General features: G+C 36.3%; 1 protein-coding gene across 1 annotated transcript; it reads left to right on the forward strand.

The window, feature by feature from the left end:
* Positions 1-1,936: 1,936 nt before the first annotated feature.
* On the forward strand, positions 1,937-16,770 carry LOC109064567 (FERM domain-containing protein 7-like). Its single transcript, XM_042731966.1, has 12 exons — positions 1,937-2,416; positions 6,483-6,587; positions 7,439-7,481; positions 8,116-8,194; positions 8,274-8,371; positions 11,857-11,971; positions 12,625-12,772; positions 12,869-12,964; positions 13,471-13,634; positions 14,108-14,176; positions 15,494-15,569; positions 15,644-16,770. The coding sequence occupies exons 1-12, from the start codon at positions 2,288-2,290 to the stop codon at positions 16,688-16,690; spliced, it is 2,169 nt and encodes a 722-aa protein (XP_042587900.1). The 5' UTR covers positions 1,937-2,287; the 3' UTR covers positions 16,691-16,770.
* Positions 16,771-16,966: the final 196 nt, after the last annotated feature.

Here is a 16,966-nt window from a genome sequence, read left to right on the forward strand (position 1 = left end):
AATTACTTAAGGCTGCAGTTCTGTGGCAAAATGTGTGCATAAGGAGAAAAAAAAATGTGTGTAAAAATCAGAATTTCTCCAGATGTTGTGGTTTACAGGTTAAGGTGGTCCTAGAGACAGATTACCTCTCAGTCGTCGTAAACGGGCCTCAGAATTCACGGTGGAAAACACACAGACCGGCAGGTGCTCGGAAAATCAAACAGGGCCGGTGATGATGATGATGTGTGATGGAACAGTAGCAGCTGGTCAGCAGAGCTCCGGCTTCAGCTCCCCTTACAGGTTCCGCTCTGCCGTATCAAAACAAGAGATTATATTCACCTGCCGAGGAATACAGAGCACAAAAGGTGAGGAAGACAGAAACAGATCAGTTGTGTGAGGTTTTTTGTGAGGTTGACATGTTTTAATTAGTTGTTTGATCTGCATGTCCTCTTACATTTGTATACACTTTTTCCAGACATGAAACTAGTTACAGTAGGCCTATTTGTTTTCACCTTGGTCGTTGCTTTGAAATTCATTAGGAAATACTGCCACCTCATGGAAAATATAAGGAGTTGCAGCTGATGTGATTTCTCTGAACTAGAATTTCTACCAATGGTCGTTAGAGATACATAGAGAAATGCTTGTATGGTAACCTGTCGTTAACTGTAAAATACGGTTTAACTCTTTTTTGTCATGCCACAAATATTATGGTTATAATACAATATACATAAGACTGGGGCTAGTTGTCACATTTTTACTCCATTGAATATTTCTCAGGATATATTTTTTTTAGTTTCCGAGTAGGCACATATCTGCAAGTTTTGACTTAAAAAAAAATAGGCTAATAAATAAATAAATAAGCCACTGAAAAAATCCAAGGGGGAAAAAACAGGTCACATGTAGACCTTTTGTGACAACATACCCACTATTAGGTAAGTTTCAGCTTTAAATTTTAAGCAAAAATTAAACTGCAAACATTTCAGAAGCGCAAAACAATTTCAGCCCATTATTTGGCATATATATATATATATATATATTGCAATTTAAAAGAATGGTTTTCTATTTTAATATACTTTAAAATATCATTTTAAATTTACATTTCTCTGATGGAAATGCTGAATTTTCAGCATCATTACACCGGTCTTCAGTGTCACATGACCCTTCAGAAATCATTCTAATATGGTGATTTATTATCAATGCTGGAAAAAGTTTTGCTGCTTTATACAGTATGTATGTGTGTGTGTGTGTGTGTGTGTGTGTGTGTGTGTGTGTGTGTGTGTGTTTTGGAAAGTGTGATACTTTTTTTAGGATTCTTTGATGAATAAAAAGTTAAAAATAACAGCATTTATTCAACAATAGAAATCTTTTGTAACAATATGCACTACGATTCAAAAGTTTGGGGTCAGTATTTATTTATTTATTTATTTATTTCTTGTTTGAAAGAAATGATTTATTCAGGAAGGATGTGCTAAATTGATAAAAAGTGATCATAAACGCTTATGTTGTTAGAAAAATTTCCACTTGAAATAAATGCTGTTCTTTTTAACTTTTTCTTTATTCTCAAATAATCCTGAACAAAATATCACAGGTTCCAAATAGGCCTATACTAAGCAGCACAATGTTTACAACATTGATAATAAATCATTAGAATTGATTTCTGAAGGATCATGTGATACTGAAGACTGAGTGATGATGCTGATGAAAATTCAGCTTTGCATCACAGAAATAAATTATATTTTAAAGTATATTAAAATACTGAAACATTATTTTAAATATTAATAAGGTTTTACAATATTACACTTTTTTTCTGTAGTTTTGGTCAAATAAATGTAGCCTTGATGAGCAGAAAAGACTGCTTTAAAACACATTAAAAATTCTGATCCCAAAATTTTGAACAGCAGTGGATATATATGTTTGTGTGTGTATGCGTGTGTGCGTGCATGCGTGCGTGTGTTTGGTTGCGGTGTGGTGTAGTTTTCCCATTGGCTTTTCTACGACTTTATTCAACGATGAATAAATCGACGAAACTAAATATTTTACGCTTATAATTTTGTTAACAACATAAAAACCGCAACCGGTTTGTGTTGATTGTGAGGCGTGTGATGATCTGGGTTGAGATCGGATACAGTAGTGCTGCTGACGCTGCTCAGTTTAAGAACACGATGCGTGAACACTCGTCACGAGACCGCCGCGCGCAACTCCCTCACTTCAGCATCAAACGGATAATAGCCTATCACATATTATGGACCCTCTGTCCTTTATTTAAAAGAAAAGTGTGGTGCTTAAACCCTAAACAAATGCACAGAAGATGGGGGATAAGTTCGAGTTGCTGAAGACACCTGTCAATAGGACAGTTGTGCGGAAGAAGAACAAGAATGAGAAACTGCGACTACGCGTCATCTTTTTAGACGACAGCGAGAGAGTTTTCGAGGTTGAGGTGAGAAACCATATATATACAGACCGGGGCAAGTTGTCACAAGGGGGCTATGGTAACTATAAAATCCAGAAGCTTGTTTCTATAGCAGTGGTTTTGTTTGCTGTCCTAAATTAGAATTTTGTCTTCACTAATAGCATAATATTTTTGCTATATCTGTTGTGATACAAGTGAACACAGTAAAGCCACAGTTCAGACTTGGATCAACTGTATAATGAAGGTAGATTTTAAATGAAAGATAAACTGTAGTTTTCATAAATGGCAGATTGGGGCAAGTTGTAACATACATATTTACTTGTTGCCCAAATAATGCTTTGATATATTTGAATGTTTTCTTTTTCATTATTTTTTGTTTGTTTAATGGTTTGTTGTTTTTTATTTTTTAATTTTTCATTTTTGTCTTGTTTTTTATTTTTTTTTTTATTTATTTAATGTTTTATAATTGTGTGTCTCTATTAAGGAGTACTACTGTATGGTGTAAAAAGGACAAAATTTGTTTATCTGATTCTTCTCTTATTTTGTGGAAATGGTGTCTGTTTTTTTTCTTGTCTTTTTTTTGGGTTAGCTGACAGTCCACTTTCTGTAAGAAATAACCCATTATCCCTGTGAAATTTCAGTGAAGTATAAGTGTGAAACAACAAATAACTACACAATGTAATTACATTTGTAATGCACATGAAGTACAAGATTTCTTTAATGTCCATGTGTAGCTCAGATGGTGACAAGACAACTTACTGACTGTGAAACAATTTCAAATAAAAGTTTTCTATTTTAATGACTTATTAAATATAATTTATTCCTATGAAGCACATCATTTACTTTATTTACTCTACATTTTTTACAATTATTTTACATTATATGTTTTTTATAATATTTTAACTTAAAGTCTGTAAATGTTTAAAGATTGAATTAATACTTTTAAAAGTGTTAAAGATAAAGTGTGTGTTGTGTTTGTTTTATTTCATGTGTTTTGTGTCCAAAGTGTAGTGTCAGCAGATTAGCATGATTTCTGAAGGCTAATATGTTGGTGAAAATTCAGCTTTGCTCCTCGGGAATAAAGTATATATTTTAAAGTATTTAATTGAAATGCAATAAGTTTTCACAAGATTACATGTCTGGATGTACATACATCCATGAGCAAGAGACTATATTTGAAAACAAGTCAATTATTTATTGCCAACTATACTTGTGAAGCCTTTAACCTGATAGAATAGAATAGAATAGAATGCGAATGAATAGAAACTGAAGCATTTAAAAAAAACTGATAGATCATTCCGCTGATCAGAAAACATGGAACTGCATAGATAACAAACCATTTAAACTGATAAGAATACGAATAGACAACTGAATTAACTGAGATCTGCTTAAAAAAAAAAACGTGAACGTCCATATGTCTATAGCATGTACACTACCCCTGTGTGTGACTTTAAATGTCTCTGAGTTTTGTTACGTTTCGTGCCCATCATCCGCGATTTCCAGCACGAATCCAAGCGCTCTCTTTAAAGTTTGTGACGTTTAATGTTTTACGTCATTGTGTTTGCGTCGGCCGCACGATTGGAGATTTCGTACACAACCATTAAAATATTCGGTTTCTACAGCGATTAAATTTGCCGCACATTCCCTTTCTATGAAACTAAACAATTCACCGGTTCTTAACTCTATCGTGATATATGGTTTGTTGAGCATTGCAAGTTCATTCGCTTTCAAAATGGCTTTCCAGCCAACTCATTTTAGCGTTTGCGCGGCTTGCCCATTAGAGCTCTTCAGCTTAGAGGGAACTGCGCAGGGAGTGTTAGGGCCATTAGGCACTTTAGAGTAAACATGCCCAGGACGTGAGCTTAAGGTATGGCCTGATGCATATTCCCAGGGTAATAATGTGGCCAGCACTTTCGAGAGACTATCTGAACTCAATACAAAACAGGCAATCTAGTAAAGGATAAAAAAAAAAAAAAATTGGAGAGTAAGATGGCAGGTTATAGAGAAATGATTTGTTGTTTCAGTCGATACTTGGTCAAGAGAATGTAATTTCAGCATATTTAATGGTGCTTGCTATTGTTATTTTTTAAAACTGAGGGTTAGGGTTTTAGGTTATAGAGAAATGATTTGTTGTTTCAGTCGATCGAAAAGCGACACCTCAGAGTGTGTTTTTTGTGGAAAAGCTGTTATTGTTTATAAGCCTAGGCACCCCCATCCACGAAAACCCAGCTGAAGCATGCCAAATTTTGTTAGATATGGTTTTACGAGTGGTCTTACAGGATTTACTTTGACTATTAGCTGGTATGGTTTAACTTTCCATTCTCAAGATCTGGAAGATGGCTAAAACATTGATGCATAGTACACATAAAGTGGAAAAACACTTTTCGAAGTGTTAAAAAGTCGTAATCATTTAATGAATTTAATTCTTTAAAAACGTTCCGGCCTGGAAACAAGTGCAGTCCACACAAGCACAAATTTTTGGAATTTTCAGTTGATCATGTTAAACGCTAGGTTTTTCAAAGTTATGTGAAATATAGTAAAGTTTGTGGCAATTGAAATCTTTAAATATCATCTACTGCCAAAGTTACACACTATTCTTTAAAAGAGCTGTTATTGTGGCGACAAATTTCCACACCCCGAAAATACACTATGAAAAAAAACATTGATTGGGTGTTTGACATGCGGTCAAATATGTAATTTGAAGGACACTGGCCAATGTTAACCTGCCATGGAGTCCAGAACCTTCACCATCAGTCTTAAATTCTGGATTATAGAGCCGAGTCACTTCACTAGGCTATTTTATGGTTGACACCAGATGGTAGCAGTCCATATTCCAACCACTAAACCAAATTAAATAAAAAACCAGTCTTAAACAGGCTACTGGTTAACAAATAACCCAACTTAGCAAAAGCCTTTACTACACACAGGTCTAGTTATAATTTGAATTCTCTTACTGGTTTAAACTTGTATTGGAAAAATCAAACTGGAATGTAATGGACCCTGTTGGTCTATTCTGGTAATTGGTTGCCTTCTACCGGTGGCTTGTTAAAACCAATAAATCCTAATGAAATATGTCCCAAAACACACTACAGAAAACCATTTTTTTTATGGTTTTAATGGTTAAAAGTTGATGGTTTGTAATGTTTGTATTGCTATTTGTTGTGGAAACCATTAAAATTTTCTGCGATGGAAATGTTAGACCAAGTTACCATGGTCTAGAACCGCCCCTACTACTACTACTACAAATTCAACATAATAATTAATACAATAACAGTATATAAATAATATTAAAATGGCACTTCTACCTGGCATCATGGCGTCAGATTTTTTACAGACAAGTACCACTCACATTTTCTGTAAAGTGTTGAGTGTTCTGATATAGATTATGTTTGCTGGAAACACAAAAAAAGTTAGCACTGAAGTTAAAGTGCATGATCAATCATGATAAAAATCCCATTTGTTCCAAATAAACAATGCAAGAAAGCATCCATTCTGTCTTTGCAAGTATTTACAAAGTCTGTATGTGCTGACATACATTTACCCTGCCATAAGATTCAAGGATCTATCTTTGTACTGTGCTCTATGTTTCAACCTCTCTATGGTTGTTCCAGACTTTATCCCTCTATCTTCTTCTCATGTTCCTTGTCTTTGACAGGATAATGGAAAGGTTCTATGCCCCGCTGTCACAGTAAATACAGGCTTTAGGAACACATCCTCACACACATATGTGCCCACAAACACATTCATCAGATACCAACCCTGTATTTTGAGGCTGACTCAGTGAGCATCTGACTTTCCCATTAATCTGTTTGAGGAGTTCAGTTGCTGCAGATTCAATTACCAGAGAAAGTTGCTCTAAGAGTCACATTCTGCTCAAATCGCATCACCATCTCCTTACCACCCACATCAAGTAATAGAGATGGAAGAAAGAAGAAAATCTGAGTAATTTCACAGTGACACTGCAATCGCATCACTCAAAAGGAACATTGATGCAAGCAGCACTGAGACCAGTATCAATTTTGAAATGTCATGTAAAATGTATAAAGCATTTTATTCTCTGTTTAGTGATTTATTCTTCTTCATCTTCCCACAGAGAAAGATTCTGGGTTCTGATTTCTTCAATAAGGTGTGTGGTCATCTAAAGCTGCTGGAGAAAGAGTACTTTGGCCTGGAGTTCCGTCACCATACTGGCAGCTATGTGAGTCAAAACCTTTGACCTGTCAATGACGTCAATAACAGAATTTGATCATAAACAGCAGAGTCTAGCCCTTCAAAGAATATTTCACCCTTGAAAAATTAACATTTGGTCAAAATTTACACACCTTCACTTTGCTCCAATACTGACTTTCTTCCTTCTGTGGAACACAAAAGAAGTCGGAATGATTTGTTCACAATTCGGACTGATTTGATTAACTCTTCGTTGATCTTGTCTCAGCTGTTCTTGAGTTAATAGCTTGAGCATGACAACATTTGCAGTGAATAATGACTTCAGATTTGTTCTGAAGAAAGTAATGTTTGGAACAGTTGAACAATAAATGACAGAATTTTTTATTTTGGGATGAACTGTCCCTGAAAATAGATTTTGTTAGCATGGTAATATTTATGGCCTTGTTAAAGTATTTGGTCTTGGTCGAATACATCTGCTGCTATGTTGCTGCGGCAGAGCAAGTACCAAGACTTGCTGCTGCCAATACATCCAAAGGCATGCTGCTGTGAGCATGTTGAAAATACTGCTGCTGCACATATAACATAAATGAAATAAACTCCATATACTGTATAACATACACAAAATTACCCCTATCAGGTCTATACAGGTGGAGCTAGGGAAGGTGGAGGGTTTCTAAAGCACGCTGCAACTGCTGGAGCTGGTACTGGAAGAGTTTTTGAATTTTTTGCAGCAAGCTCATTGGCTGCTGATGCGAAAAGAAACCAATCAGCTGTGCTATGTGAATAATAATGTGGTTATATCAGATTGAGTTAGAACCTATCGGCTTGTGCCATCTAGTGTTTCATGACAGAACTTTGTATTTGCTAACGTTTCTTCAACAGGTCTGGCTTGAACTCCTCAAACCAGTGGCTAAGCAAATCAAAAGTGAGTTTTCTTGTGTCATTTTTGTTTTTGATTTGTTGTGACATGGTCCACTTGGTTAATTTTCTTATTATTAATTGTTCAGCAAATGCTTATGCTAACTTACAGAGGTGGTGAATGGGGAATGATGTACCGGTTTTTAAGTGTACTATTGGCAAGGAAAAAGGATTAAGATGTTAATTTAATATACTCAATATATTTAAGGGTATCTTCTATCATTATAAATTAGAATAGAGCATTTACAACAGTGAGCCATAAAATAAGGTTTCCATAAAAAGTGATTCAGCAATTTAGTGATCAAACTCACACCGAAACACTTTGACATAACACTCGTTATGCTGGCCATGTAGAAAACTACATGAACAGCTAAAAATGCAGCTGATGCATCTTACCCCACTTTTCCCTACCCTAGATGCTTACTGTGGACTCTAATAAGTATTCTCAGAAGTCAGTATTTGGCAGTTATTGATTCAGTTCTTTCCTGAATTGAACCTTTTTTTTTACCATCACAGATGTTGAACCATTAGACCATCACTTTTCACTATCCTTTTCCTTTAGTGAATATTAAGCTTATTAATAAAGTAGTCTTAATGCCAGTTTTATGGGTCAAATTAGATTGTGTGCTTCCCACCGACAGATATCAGTGATGTGGCGTTCCATTTTATAGTGAAGCTTTTCCCTCCTGATCCAGGACAACTGCAGAGACGCTTAACCAGGTACACCACACACACATGATTAAAGGCAGATGGTGATAGGTGATATGCGTTCAGTCTGACTGCTGCCTCTTTTATACAGGTATCTGTTTGCCCTTCAGATCAAACAGGATCTGTCAAATGGCAGCCTTACTTGTAACGATAACAGCGCCGCCCTGCTGGTCTCTCATATACTGCAAGGTAGGTCCCATTGAAAGTAGGGCTGTCACGATATTAGATTTTGCATATCACGGTTATTGTGGCCATAAGAATATATGATACCGATATATCGTGATATCTATAGAAACCTTGGGGGGGGGCGGGGGTATCAGTCAAATTATTTTTTACTTTGTTTATTGAGTTTTTCTTTTTCACCCAAAGAACATTAAGGCCTGATATACTTCAAACGAAGTTTGTTTTTGTTGTTTGTTTCACTTTTGTTGTATTTTATGTATTTTTATTTAGTAAGTTTGTATTAATTTTATCTCCAACACCCCCGCACTGCTGGAGGCGGGGTGTAGATTAATGTAAACATGTGTCACGACGCTCGCGTGTATCCCCTAAACAAAACAATGATGAAATGAAGAGTGTAGGCAATGTAGGTGTGAGACGGGGCCCAATGGTAAGAATATTATAGACAAAAGAATAATGATTAGCAGCATTATCTAGGTGTGAGACGGGGCCCAATGATAAGAATATTATAGACAAAAGAATAATGATTAGCAGTCCTTTATTGTATAGTGTTGGGATTTATTTACTGTATAAACTTTAAATTTGATTATGGGGAAACAGCAATATGGTGTCGTAAACATTTGGTACTTGCTTTATATTTATTAGTTTCATTCCTTTTTTTGGAAAAAATGGATAAATTGCTTTTTGATAAAACACCAAGGTTTATTGCTATTTCTTTCTAGGAATTTGATTTACTGTATACCCTTTAAAGTTTGTCCGCGAGTGAACGTAACTGCGGATATATTTGTGCAGTTCAGCTATTTGAAACATGTATTTGGCTCTACTAATGCTCACGAATTATATCGAACCTCTTTCCTTGCGCCTCAAAGAAGGTGGCTTTTGGAACGATTGTCTCGGACGGTTCAATCTGCTCAAAGGTGTTTTGCCGAACAATACAAACTCCCACAGAAGGTTTTTTGGGTCGCCATTTCGACACCACAAACTCAAAACGAACTTCGTTTTGGCCTGATTTTGTTCGAAATGACGTCATATCTGTTCGCTCCCCAGGCGCCACAGCATAAATGGCTGCCCACTGCTCCGGGTGTGTGTTCACTGCTGTGTGTGTGTGTTCACTGCTGTGTGTGTGCACTTTGGATGGGTTAAATGCAGAGCATGAATTCTGAGTATGGGTCACCATACTTGGCTGTATGTCACATCACTTTCACTTTTTAACATGAATGAACAATACATTTATTAAACAATTTATTAATCTTTGTTAATGTTAATAAAAATAGAGTAGTTCATTGTTTATGTCAGTTCACATTGCATTAATTTTTGCAAACACAAATTTTAATAATGCATTAGTAAATGCTGAAATTAACATAAACTAAGATTAATAAATGCTGTGGAAATATTGTTCTTTATTATTTATGTTATTTATATATGTTAACTAATGTAATTAACTAATATTAACTAATGAACTTTACTGAAGAATGACAGCAGATGAGGCATTAAGTGCATGTCCCTGCGACTAATTTAACATTTTACAGAGTTTAATGTAGCAATGTGGTCGCTAGTTTTTCAAGATCAGTTTTAATCGTGTAACTGTTAATAGATTTGAACAAAGAAATAAAGTGTTACTATGCACAGGCCGTATTGATTGCAAATCAATTGCTAAATATGAAAACAAAGTAAATACAGGTAAATTTGGCAAGGAAAGTATATATATATATATATATATATAAATATATTTATATATATATATATATATACACTTTACATATGATGACAGTATAAATATATAACAAAAGATTAAGTATAACAAAAAATTCTGAAGTGAAATTATGAAATGCTTGTGATCTGCAAGCACATCAAACATGATGGAAATGATGGAATTTGTTGGGAATTTGTTTTGTGTGTCACCAAAGTGCATCCCTGTCCTGCTCAAATACAACAGATAGATATTACATTCACACAAACTTTATTCATACAAACTTATTTCAGTCAACACACTCTATTACTACAAAGTAAGTGCAAAATACTGCATCCCAGCTCACATGACACAATGATGCACTGTGTCTCTCAGTATCTGGTTGACATGACTGTGCATGAATTGTGGTATAACTTTTGGGTCCGTGGTTAAAACAAGATGTTCATGCATTTAGTTGGTGCCCTCATGTAATAAATGAAATTGTGGTCTGCGTCATGGCAGGCATGGCGTACTGGTGTGTTCACTGTGCAGACTCATTGGCATGACTTGGTTGAGAGGTGTTGGGTTGATTGAGTGCAGAAGGGTGTGGCCAAGTAAAAAATAAAAAATCTCCAAAAAATCGCTAGTTTTATTTAAATATAGCTAAAATAGCTCCTTGTCGCAAAAAAAAAAAAAAAAAAAAAAAAAAAAAGCTACAGTGACAAAATCCCCAAATTGGCAACACTGGGTAGCTGGGTAGCTGTGAGTAGGGGTGGGCGGATCGATCTAAATATCGATAGTATCGATGCCAACACTGGTATTGGTATCAGATTGATACAATTGTAATTGAATCGATATTTTAATTTAAATATCTCTCCTCTACATTCATTATACTTTGCTCGTGTCTTCTACCTCTACAAACGCTGCTTTCACATCCTGGCCCACTTTGTTACTCCTCCCCCTCCTGCTGCTCTGCTGTGATTCGTTGTTGTGTCGTCACGTGACTCACTGACACAACGCGCCGAGGAGCAGCGAACTGAGTGAGCGAACTTCGAAGCTGATAGCACATTGTGAGAGATCAGGATGGCCGAGAGGAAGAGAAGCGTTGTGTGGAGCTATTTTACGGCACTAAATGATAATACTGCAACTTGTGATACGTGTAAAAAGAGCATTCGATACTGTGGCAACACTACAAACCTATACAAACACTTAAAAACACATGACAAGGAAAATGCTACAGTGCCTAATAACTAATATTTTTGTGGACTTCAATACATTAAAATATTGCCTAAAGAATTGATCATCCATTCACCTCAGAAATAATGACATACTGCTCTCCCCTACACAAAAGTATTATTTTTTTAAGTAAAAAGTATCGTATTGGTATCGGTATCGGCAATACTGACCCTATATGTATTTGGTATCGGATCGATACCAAATTTTGCAGTATCGCCCACCACTAGCTGTGAGTGCTGCGTCTTCTTCTTCTGTGACAGGTGCCAGCGTTAAGGCACAATACTGCCACCTAGGAGCTCAACCAGGTACTGGCAATGGAGTATTTACATGTGGTGTTATCATAGGAGACCTGTTCATTTTAAATATTGCGGTTTTCGCTAATACCGGTATATCATCACACACTAAATTAACACAATATCGATAATTGTTGCTTTGAATATCACAGTTATCATCAATACCGGTATATCGCGACACCCCTAATTGAAAGTTTACATGCCATAAAAATTCAGAGCTTTCAAATCTTGATTGAATGATCTTGTTTGATTATCACATGCACATTATATACATCTCTCCCTGTCCCCATTTGTAGCAGAAATTGGGGACTATGACGAGGAGTTGGATGCTCATCATCTTGAAATTAAGCAATATGTGCCAAACCAAGAGTACTTGGACCACAAAATCATTCGCTTTCACAAGAAGCACAGGTAACATACAGCTACACACCATATAAGCATACCAAGCAATATTGCAGGTCCTATAATGTACACAGCGAATGACAGATTACTTACAAATTGTAATGCATTACTGATTACAAATTATAATGTAATCTATTATATGAAAAAAAATGTTAGGTGATGTAATCAGACTTTTTTTTTATTATTATTTCTGCTTACTTTTCACCTAACTTTTGACTTTATCACATTGATTTAAATAGGATAATTTTGTACTATATTGATATAAAAATACAACATGCAGTGCATTAAGCGTTACATTGTGGTTTACAAAACTGGGTTTTGTGAAGCAACTGCAAGGGGTTCATAAGTTAATGAAAGGCTAATAGTTAAATCATAAAAATCTAAAGTTAAAATAAATCCAGTGGTCAAAAACTGTGTTTCCATGTAATTATAGTCACCTGACTAGTGGCTGGTCTGTGTGTGCAATTCCATAAAACTGGAGGACTTTTCAAACATATGTAAGCGATAAGCGATTTTTGGAATCTGATTGCGTAATCCAGACTGCGAATAATTTAGATACTACCCAGCACTGAATGTACATGATATGCCATGATAGACTTAGTCGCCAAAATCAAACCCCATATGAGTACTTGAACATCTAATAATATGGGTTTTGGGGTCAGAGGTCACACTCCTGCTGAATCAGATGTGCATTTGCTGGAGGTTGCCCGGAAAATGGATATGTACGGGATCCGCCCCCACCCTGCCCATGATGGAGAAGGCATGAGGATCAACCTCGCTGTCACACATCTGGGAGTGCTTGTTTTTCAGGTACTGTACAAAAATATATGCTTACGCTTTAGCCTTATATTTAGAAAAACACACAAAAACAAATATAAATGCAGCTAAGAAATATACCGTTATCAGGGAAACACAAAGATCAATACCTTCAGCTGGGCCAAGATCCGAAAGCTGAGCTTCAAGAGGAAACATTTCCTGATCAAACTCCACACTGAGACTGGGGTGAGACACGAACAATCCCTCCATAGCAAGAGGTGTTTTTTACATCGGAATCTGTGGGGAAAAGTATAAAATAGTTCCTCAGCAACACTTAAAATAATCTTTCTCTTTATATATTATATCTGCAGTGTTTGTGCTAACTTCTAGATTTACATTTAGTCATTTAGCAGACAATTTATACAAAGCTGACAGATTTACAAATGAGGAGCAGCACAAGCAATTCATCATGAGAGACAATAGTATGATAGACCATTAAAAGTAAAATGCAAGAAGCCAGATGCACAAATTTTGTTTATTATCCTAAATAATCAACAACAATGAAGTGGTAAAATTCTAGATATTTTATATTAATGATTGCCATTAATATTGGGTTATATTTCTAAGATATCTTCAGGCTGAAAGCATTTGATTTGAGGCTAGAAAATGCCTTAACAATCAACAAAATGAATATTGCATGGAATGTCTATTAAAATCCTCATATGTCATTCACTCAACTCTTATTGTGTTAGCCTTCAAGGAGAGACACTGTTGAGTTTTCCATGGCCAGCAGAGATGTGTGTAAGGCATTCTGGAAGATGTGTGTGGAGTATCATGCTTTCTTCAGACTTGCCGAAGAGCCCAAGTCACATGAGAAGTCCATTCTGTCTAGCAAAGGATCCAGTTTCAGATACAGGTATGTGACAGAGAGATTTCTGGAATGCAATGAGAAGCCCTAGTTGTCTAACACTTTATGCTATGATCCTTCCTAATCATCTTCCATAAACCCTCTGAGAGACTGAAATGAAGATATTAAACAGAGTAGTTATAATCTCCTTTGCTAAATACATCTAGAGACTTTAGTCATTGGTTTATATGTGTGAACTTGAAATAGCAGTATAATAAAAATGATGAGTGGAAACCGTGTCAGAAACTGTCAGCATTTTGAGTTAGTTTAATTCATTTTTTGACAATCACTGATCATGTTCAGGATATGATGCATCATACACATCTGGATTGTATATCAAACATTAATATTCAGTTTTAGCAGTAAGAAAATGGATTTTCACAATAGAATGATAGCTTGTTTTCACAGCAATATAAAAGTTTCATACTTATATATTAGTAACAATAGTCTCCTTTTATTCTTATGATTGTATGGTATTGTAGTGGCAGGACACAGAAGCAACTTCTTGAGTGTGTGGGCTCTGGAGAAAAGAAACATTTGCCTTTTGAAAGGTAAGATATTATGCTGGGTGTTGTATGATGGGGGAGTACATTTGTGCATAGATTGCAGGCCTGTTTGTAATTTCTGGGCCACTAGTGGGAATTATTGTAATAGCAAAAATTAAATACAAATTAAATACAAATTAAATATCGGTCAAAAGTTTGGGATTAGTAAGACATGCAGTGTTTTTTAAAGAAGTCTCTTACGCTCATCAAGGCTGCATTTATTTGATCAAAAATACAGAAAAAAAAACTAATCTCGCAAAATATTATTACAATATAAAATAATGGTTTCTATTTTAATATCCTTTTAGAATTTACAATGTTGGCAACAGTTGTGCTGCCAAATATTTTTTTGGAAACTGCGATGCTTTTTTCAGAATTCTTTGATGAATAAAAAGTTAAAAAGAACAGAATTTATTAAGAAAATAAATCTTTTCTAACAATATAAATCACTTCTTAACAATTTAACACATCCTGACCCCAAACTGACCCCAATTGACTGACCCCAAACTTTTGAACTGTAGTTATAAATTGTTAGAAAAGATTTCTATTTTATATAAATGCTCTTCTTTTTAACTTTTTATTCATCAAAGAATCCTGAAAAAAAGTATCACAGATTATATATATATATATATATATATATATATATATATATATATATATATATATATATATATATATACACACACATTAAGCAGCACAACAGTTTCCAGCACTGATAATAAATCAGCATATTAGAATGATTTCTGAAGGATCATGTGACACTGAAGACTGGAGTAATGATGCTGAAAATTCAACTTTGCATCACAGGAATAAATTAGATTTTAATGTATATTAAAATAGAAAAACATTTTACATCATAATAATATTTCACAATATTATTTTTTTTCTGTGTTTTTGATCAAATAAATGCAGCCTTTATGAGCATAAGAATCTCCTGTAAAAAACATTAAAAATTGTTTTGATCCCAAACTTTTGACAGGTAGTATAATTGTTTTTCAAACACTGTAGCTGTCTTCTGTTGGATTAGACAATTAGGTAGTCATGAACTAACACCAACAGTTGAGTCAACATTACTGTGTTGAGCCACTCAAAACAAAGGCCCTTATGAACACACCATCTGAAAACCTCAAATGGGACACACTACAATTTCATGAACGGACAAGGGATGACCATTTAGAGTCCTTAAAACCCCAAGTACACATCGAGTGCACAATTTGGGACAGGAACCAATAGAGCAAATGCCAAATACACCACAGATTTGACATCATTTGAGAAAGACAACCTACAAATGGTGTAAAGTTGACTGTTTTGCACTTTTTTCAGAAGTTACTGCAAGTCTGAATATGACACACGACAGTGCAGATCCTCTCCTGACATACTGAATGATGTCTCTAAGCAGGTATTGTACTAGTTACTTACATTTTGGATGTGTTTTTGGATCATGTTTCTCAAATTTGTTTATTTGTCTTAAAGCTGTATGAGCAGCTACCTCCCAACCCAACCGTTGCTGGGCAACACAGCGAACAGACAGGCGTAGCAAAGCGCAGCCTTTCCGCTGTGGAAGTCATGTTCGCTAATGAGCTGGAACGATCCAGGCCCTTGTCAAGAAATCCTGCCTTCTCAAGCAACTCTGCCTCTCCCAAGCTTCGTTCCCTTTCCACATCAGGAGCAGAACATCACGGTAGAGGAGCTCAGAGACAAAAGGCAAAGAGACAGTTGTCTCCTAGCACCCAGCATCTTGTGCTTCTCTATCCTAACACACCCCACCTCCAGTTCCACCCAGTGCTGCCAACTTTCCCACTCACCACTTACCCGTACCTACTGCAAGACCATACATCCTCATCCCTAGACCGCCTCCCTCAAACCCATCACAACCATGTGCCTCTGCAATACCTGCCCAGACAAACTGCTCACTCGTCCTTGCCGTCCTCTTGCTTGTCACCACAACTACAAAAGCAGCAGGAAAGGCTCTGTTCCACCAGCCAGGGAGAATCGAGATTGTACCCCAGAGGAGGACTAGGACTAAGGGCCGGGTTTAATAGGAAACTGGACCTTAGTGGAGTAGAAGCGGGCCATTATAGTGACGACTCCACCTTTCAGACCGGTTTGCCACGTCGAGCCTCAAGCCAATCAGACTTCAAATTTCAGCGACCGACACTTGCCTCAAATGCCGCTGCCTACGCATCTGAGTACCGCCCGCTGGGATATTATCCACACCTTTCTCGACATCAGATTCCTACCAGGCCCACCTACCTTCCTCTGAGTCCTGCCACTCTCCCGGAAAGACCCACTTCTTTATGTGTACTCGGCACAGGTAGCTATAGTGATTCAGATTCAGACACCTTTTACCCCTACTTTCCTGCACTGGGTAAAGTGGTACATTCTGGTCCGATGGCACGTATGCGGTTTTCTTCTGGAAGCCTCCAACTTGATGAAGAGGATGGAGAGGAAGAGGACTTGGACTGCCCAAATGATGAGAAGAATACAACTTACACCACTGTTAAGGTGATGAAGTTGTAGCTATGTGTAGAATCTTGAACCTTGGCCGTGATTGATGGAGCTCAACAAATAATTTAAACCAATAGGGCCTGCAGACTGAAATTTTGATATTATTTATGGAGTTTTTTTTATAATTTTAACCTTTTGTTTAATCAGATGAACCAGCTAATCAAGATCTTTTGGATCATTAGAAACTTTCAGGCAGCTGAGTTGGAGCTAAACTTTGCAGGAAGGTGGCCATGCAGGAGCAGGATTGGACACCTCTGACCAAATGATATACTTTTTGATAGGGTACTG

Source organism: Cyprinus carpio, chromosome A1 (assembly GCF_018340385.1).
Source record: "Cyprinus carpio isolate SPL01 chromosome A1, ASM1834038v1, whole genome shotgun sequence".
Classification (NCBI taxonomy): domain Eukaryota; kingdom Metazoa; phylum Chordata; class Actinopteri; order Cypriniformes; family Cyprinidae; genus Cyprinus; species Cyprinus carpio.

Bases quoted from the DNA above. Each gene is read 5' to 3' on its own strand.
- LOC109064567 (XM_042731966.1), top strand. From the start codon at position 2,288: ATGGGGGATAAGTTCGAGTTGCTGAAGACACCTGTCAATAGGACAGTT. The intron at 12,965-13,470 runs GTGAGACACGAA...TTATTGTGTTAG, and splicing joins AACTCCACACTGAGACTGGG to CCTTCAAGGAGAGACACTGT. The intron at 15,570-15,643 runs GTATTGTACTAG...TTTGTCTTAAAG, and splicing joins TGAATGATGTCTCTAAGCAG to CTGTATGAGCAGCTACCTCC.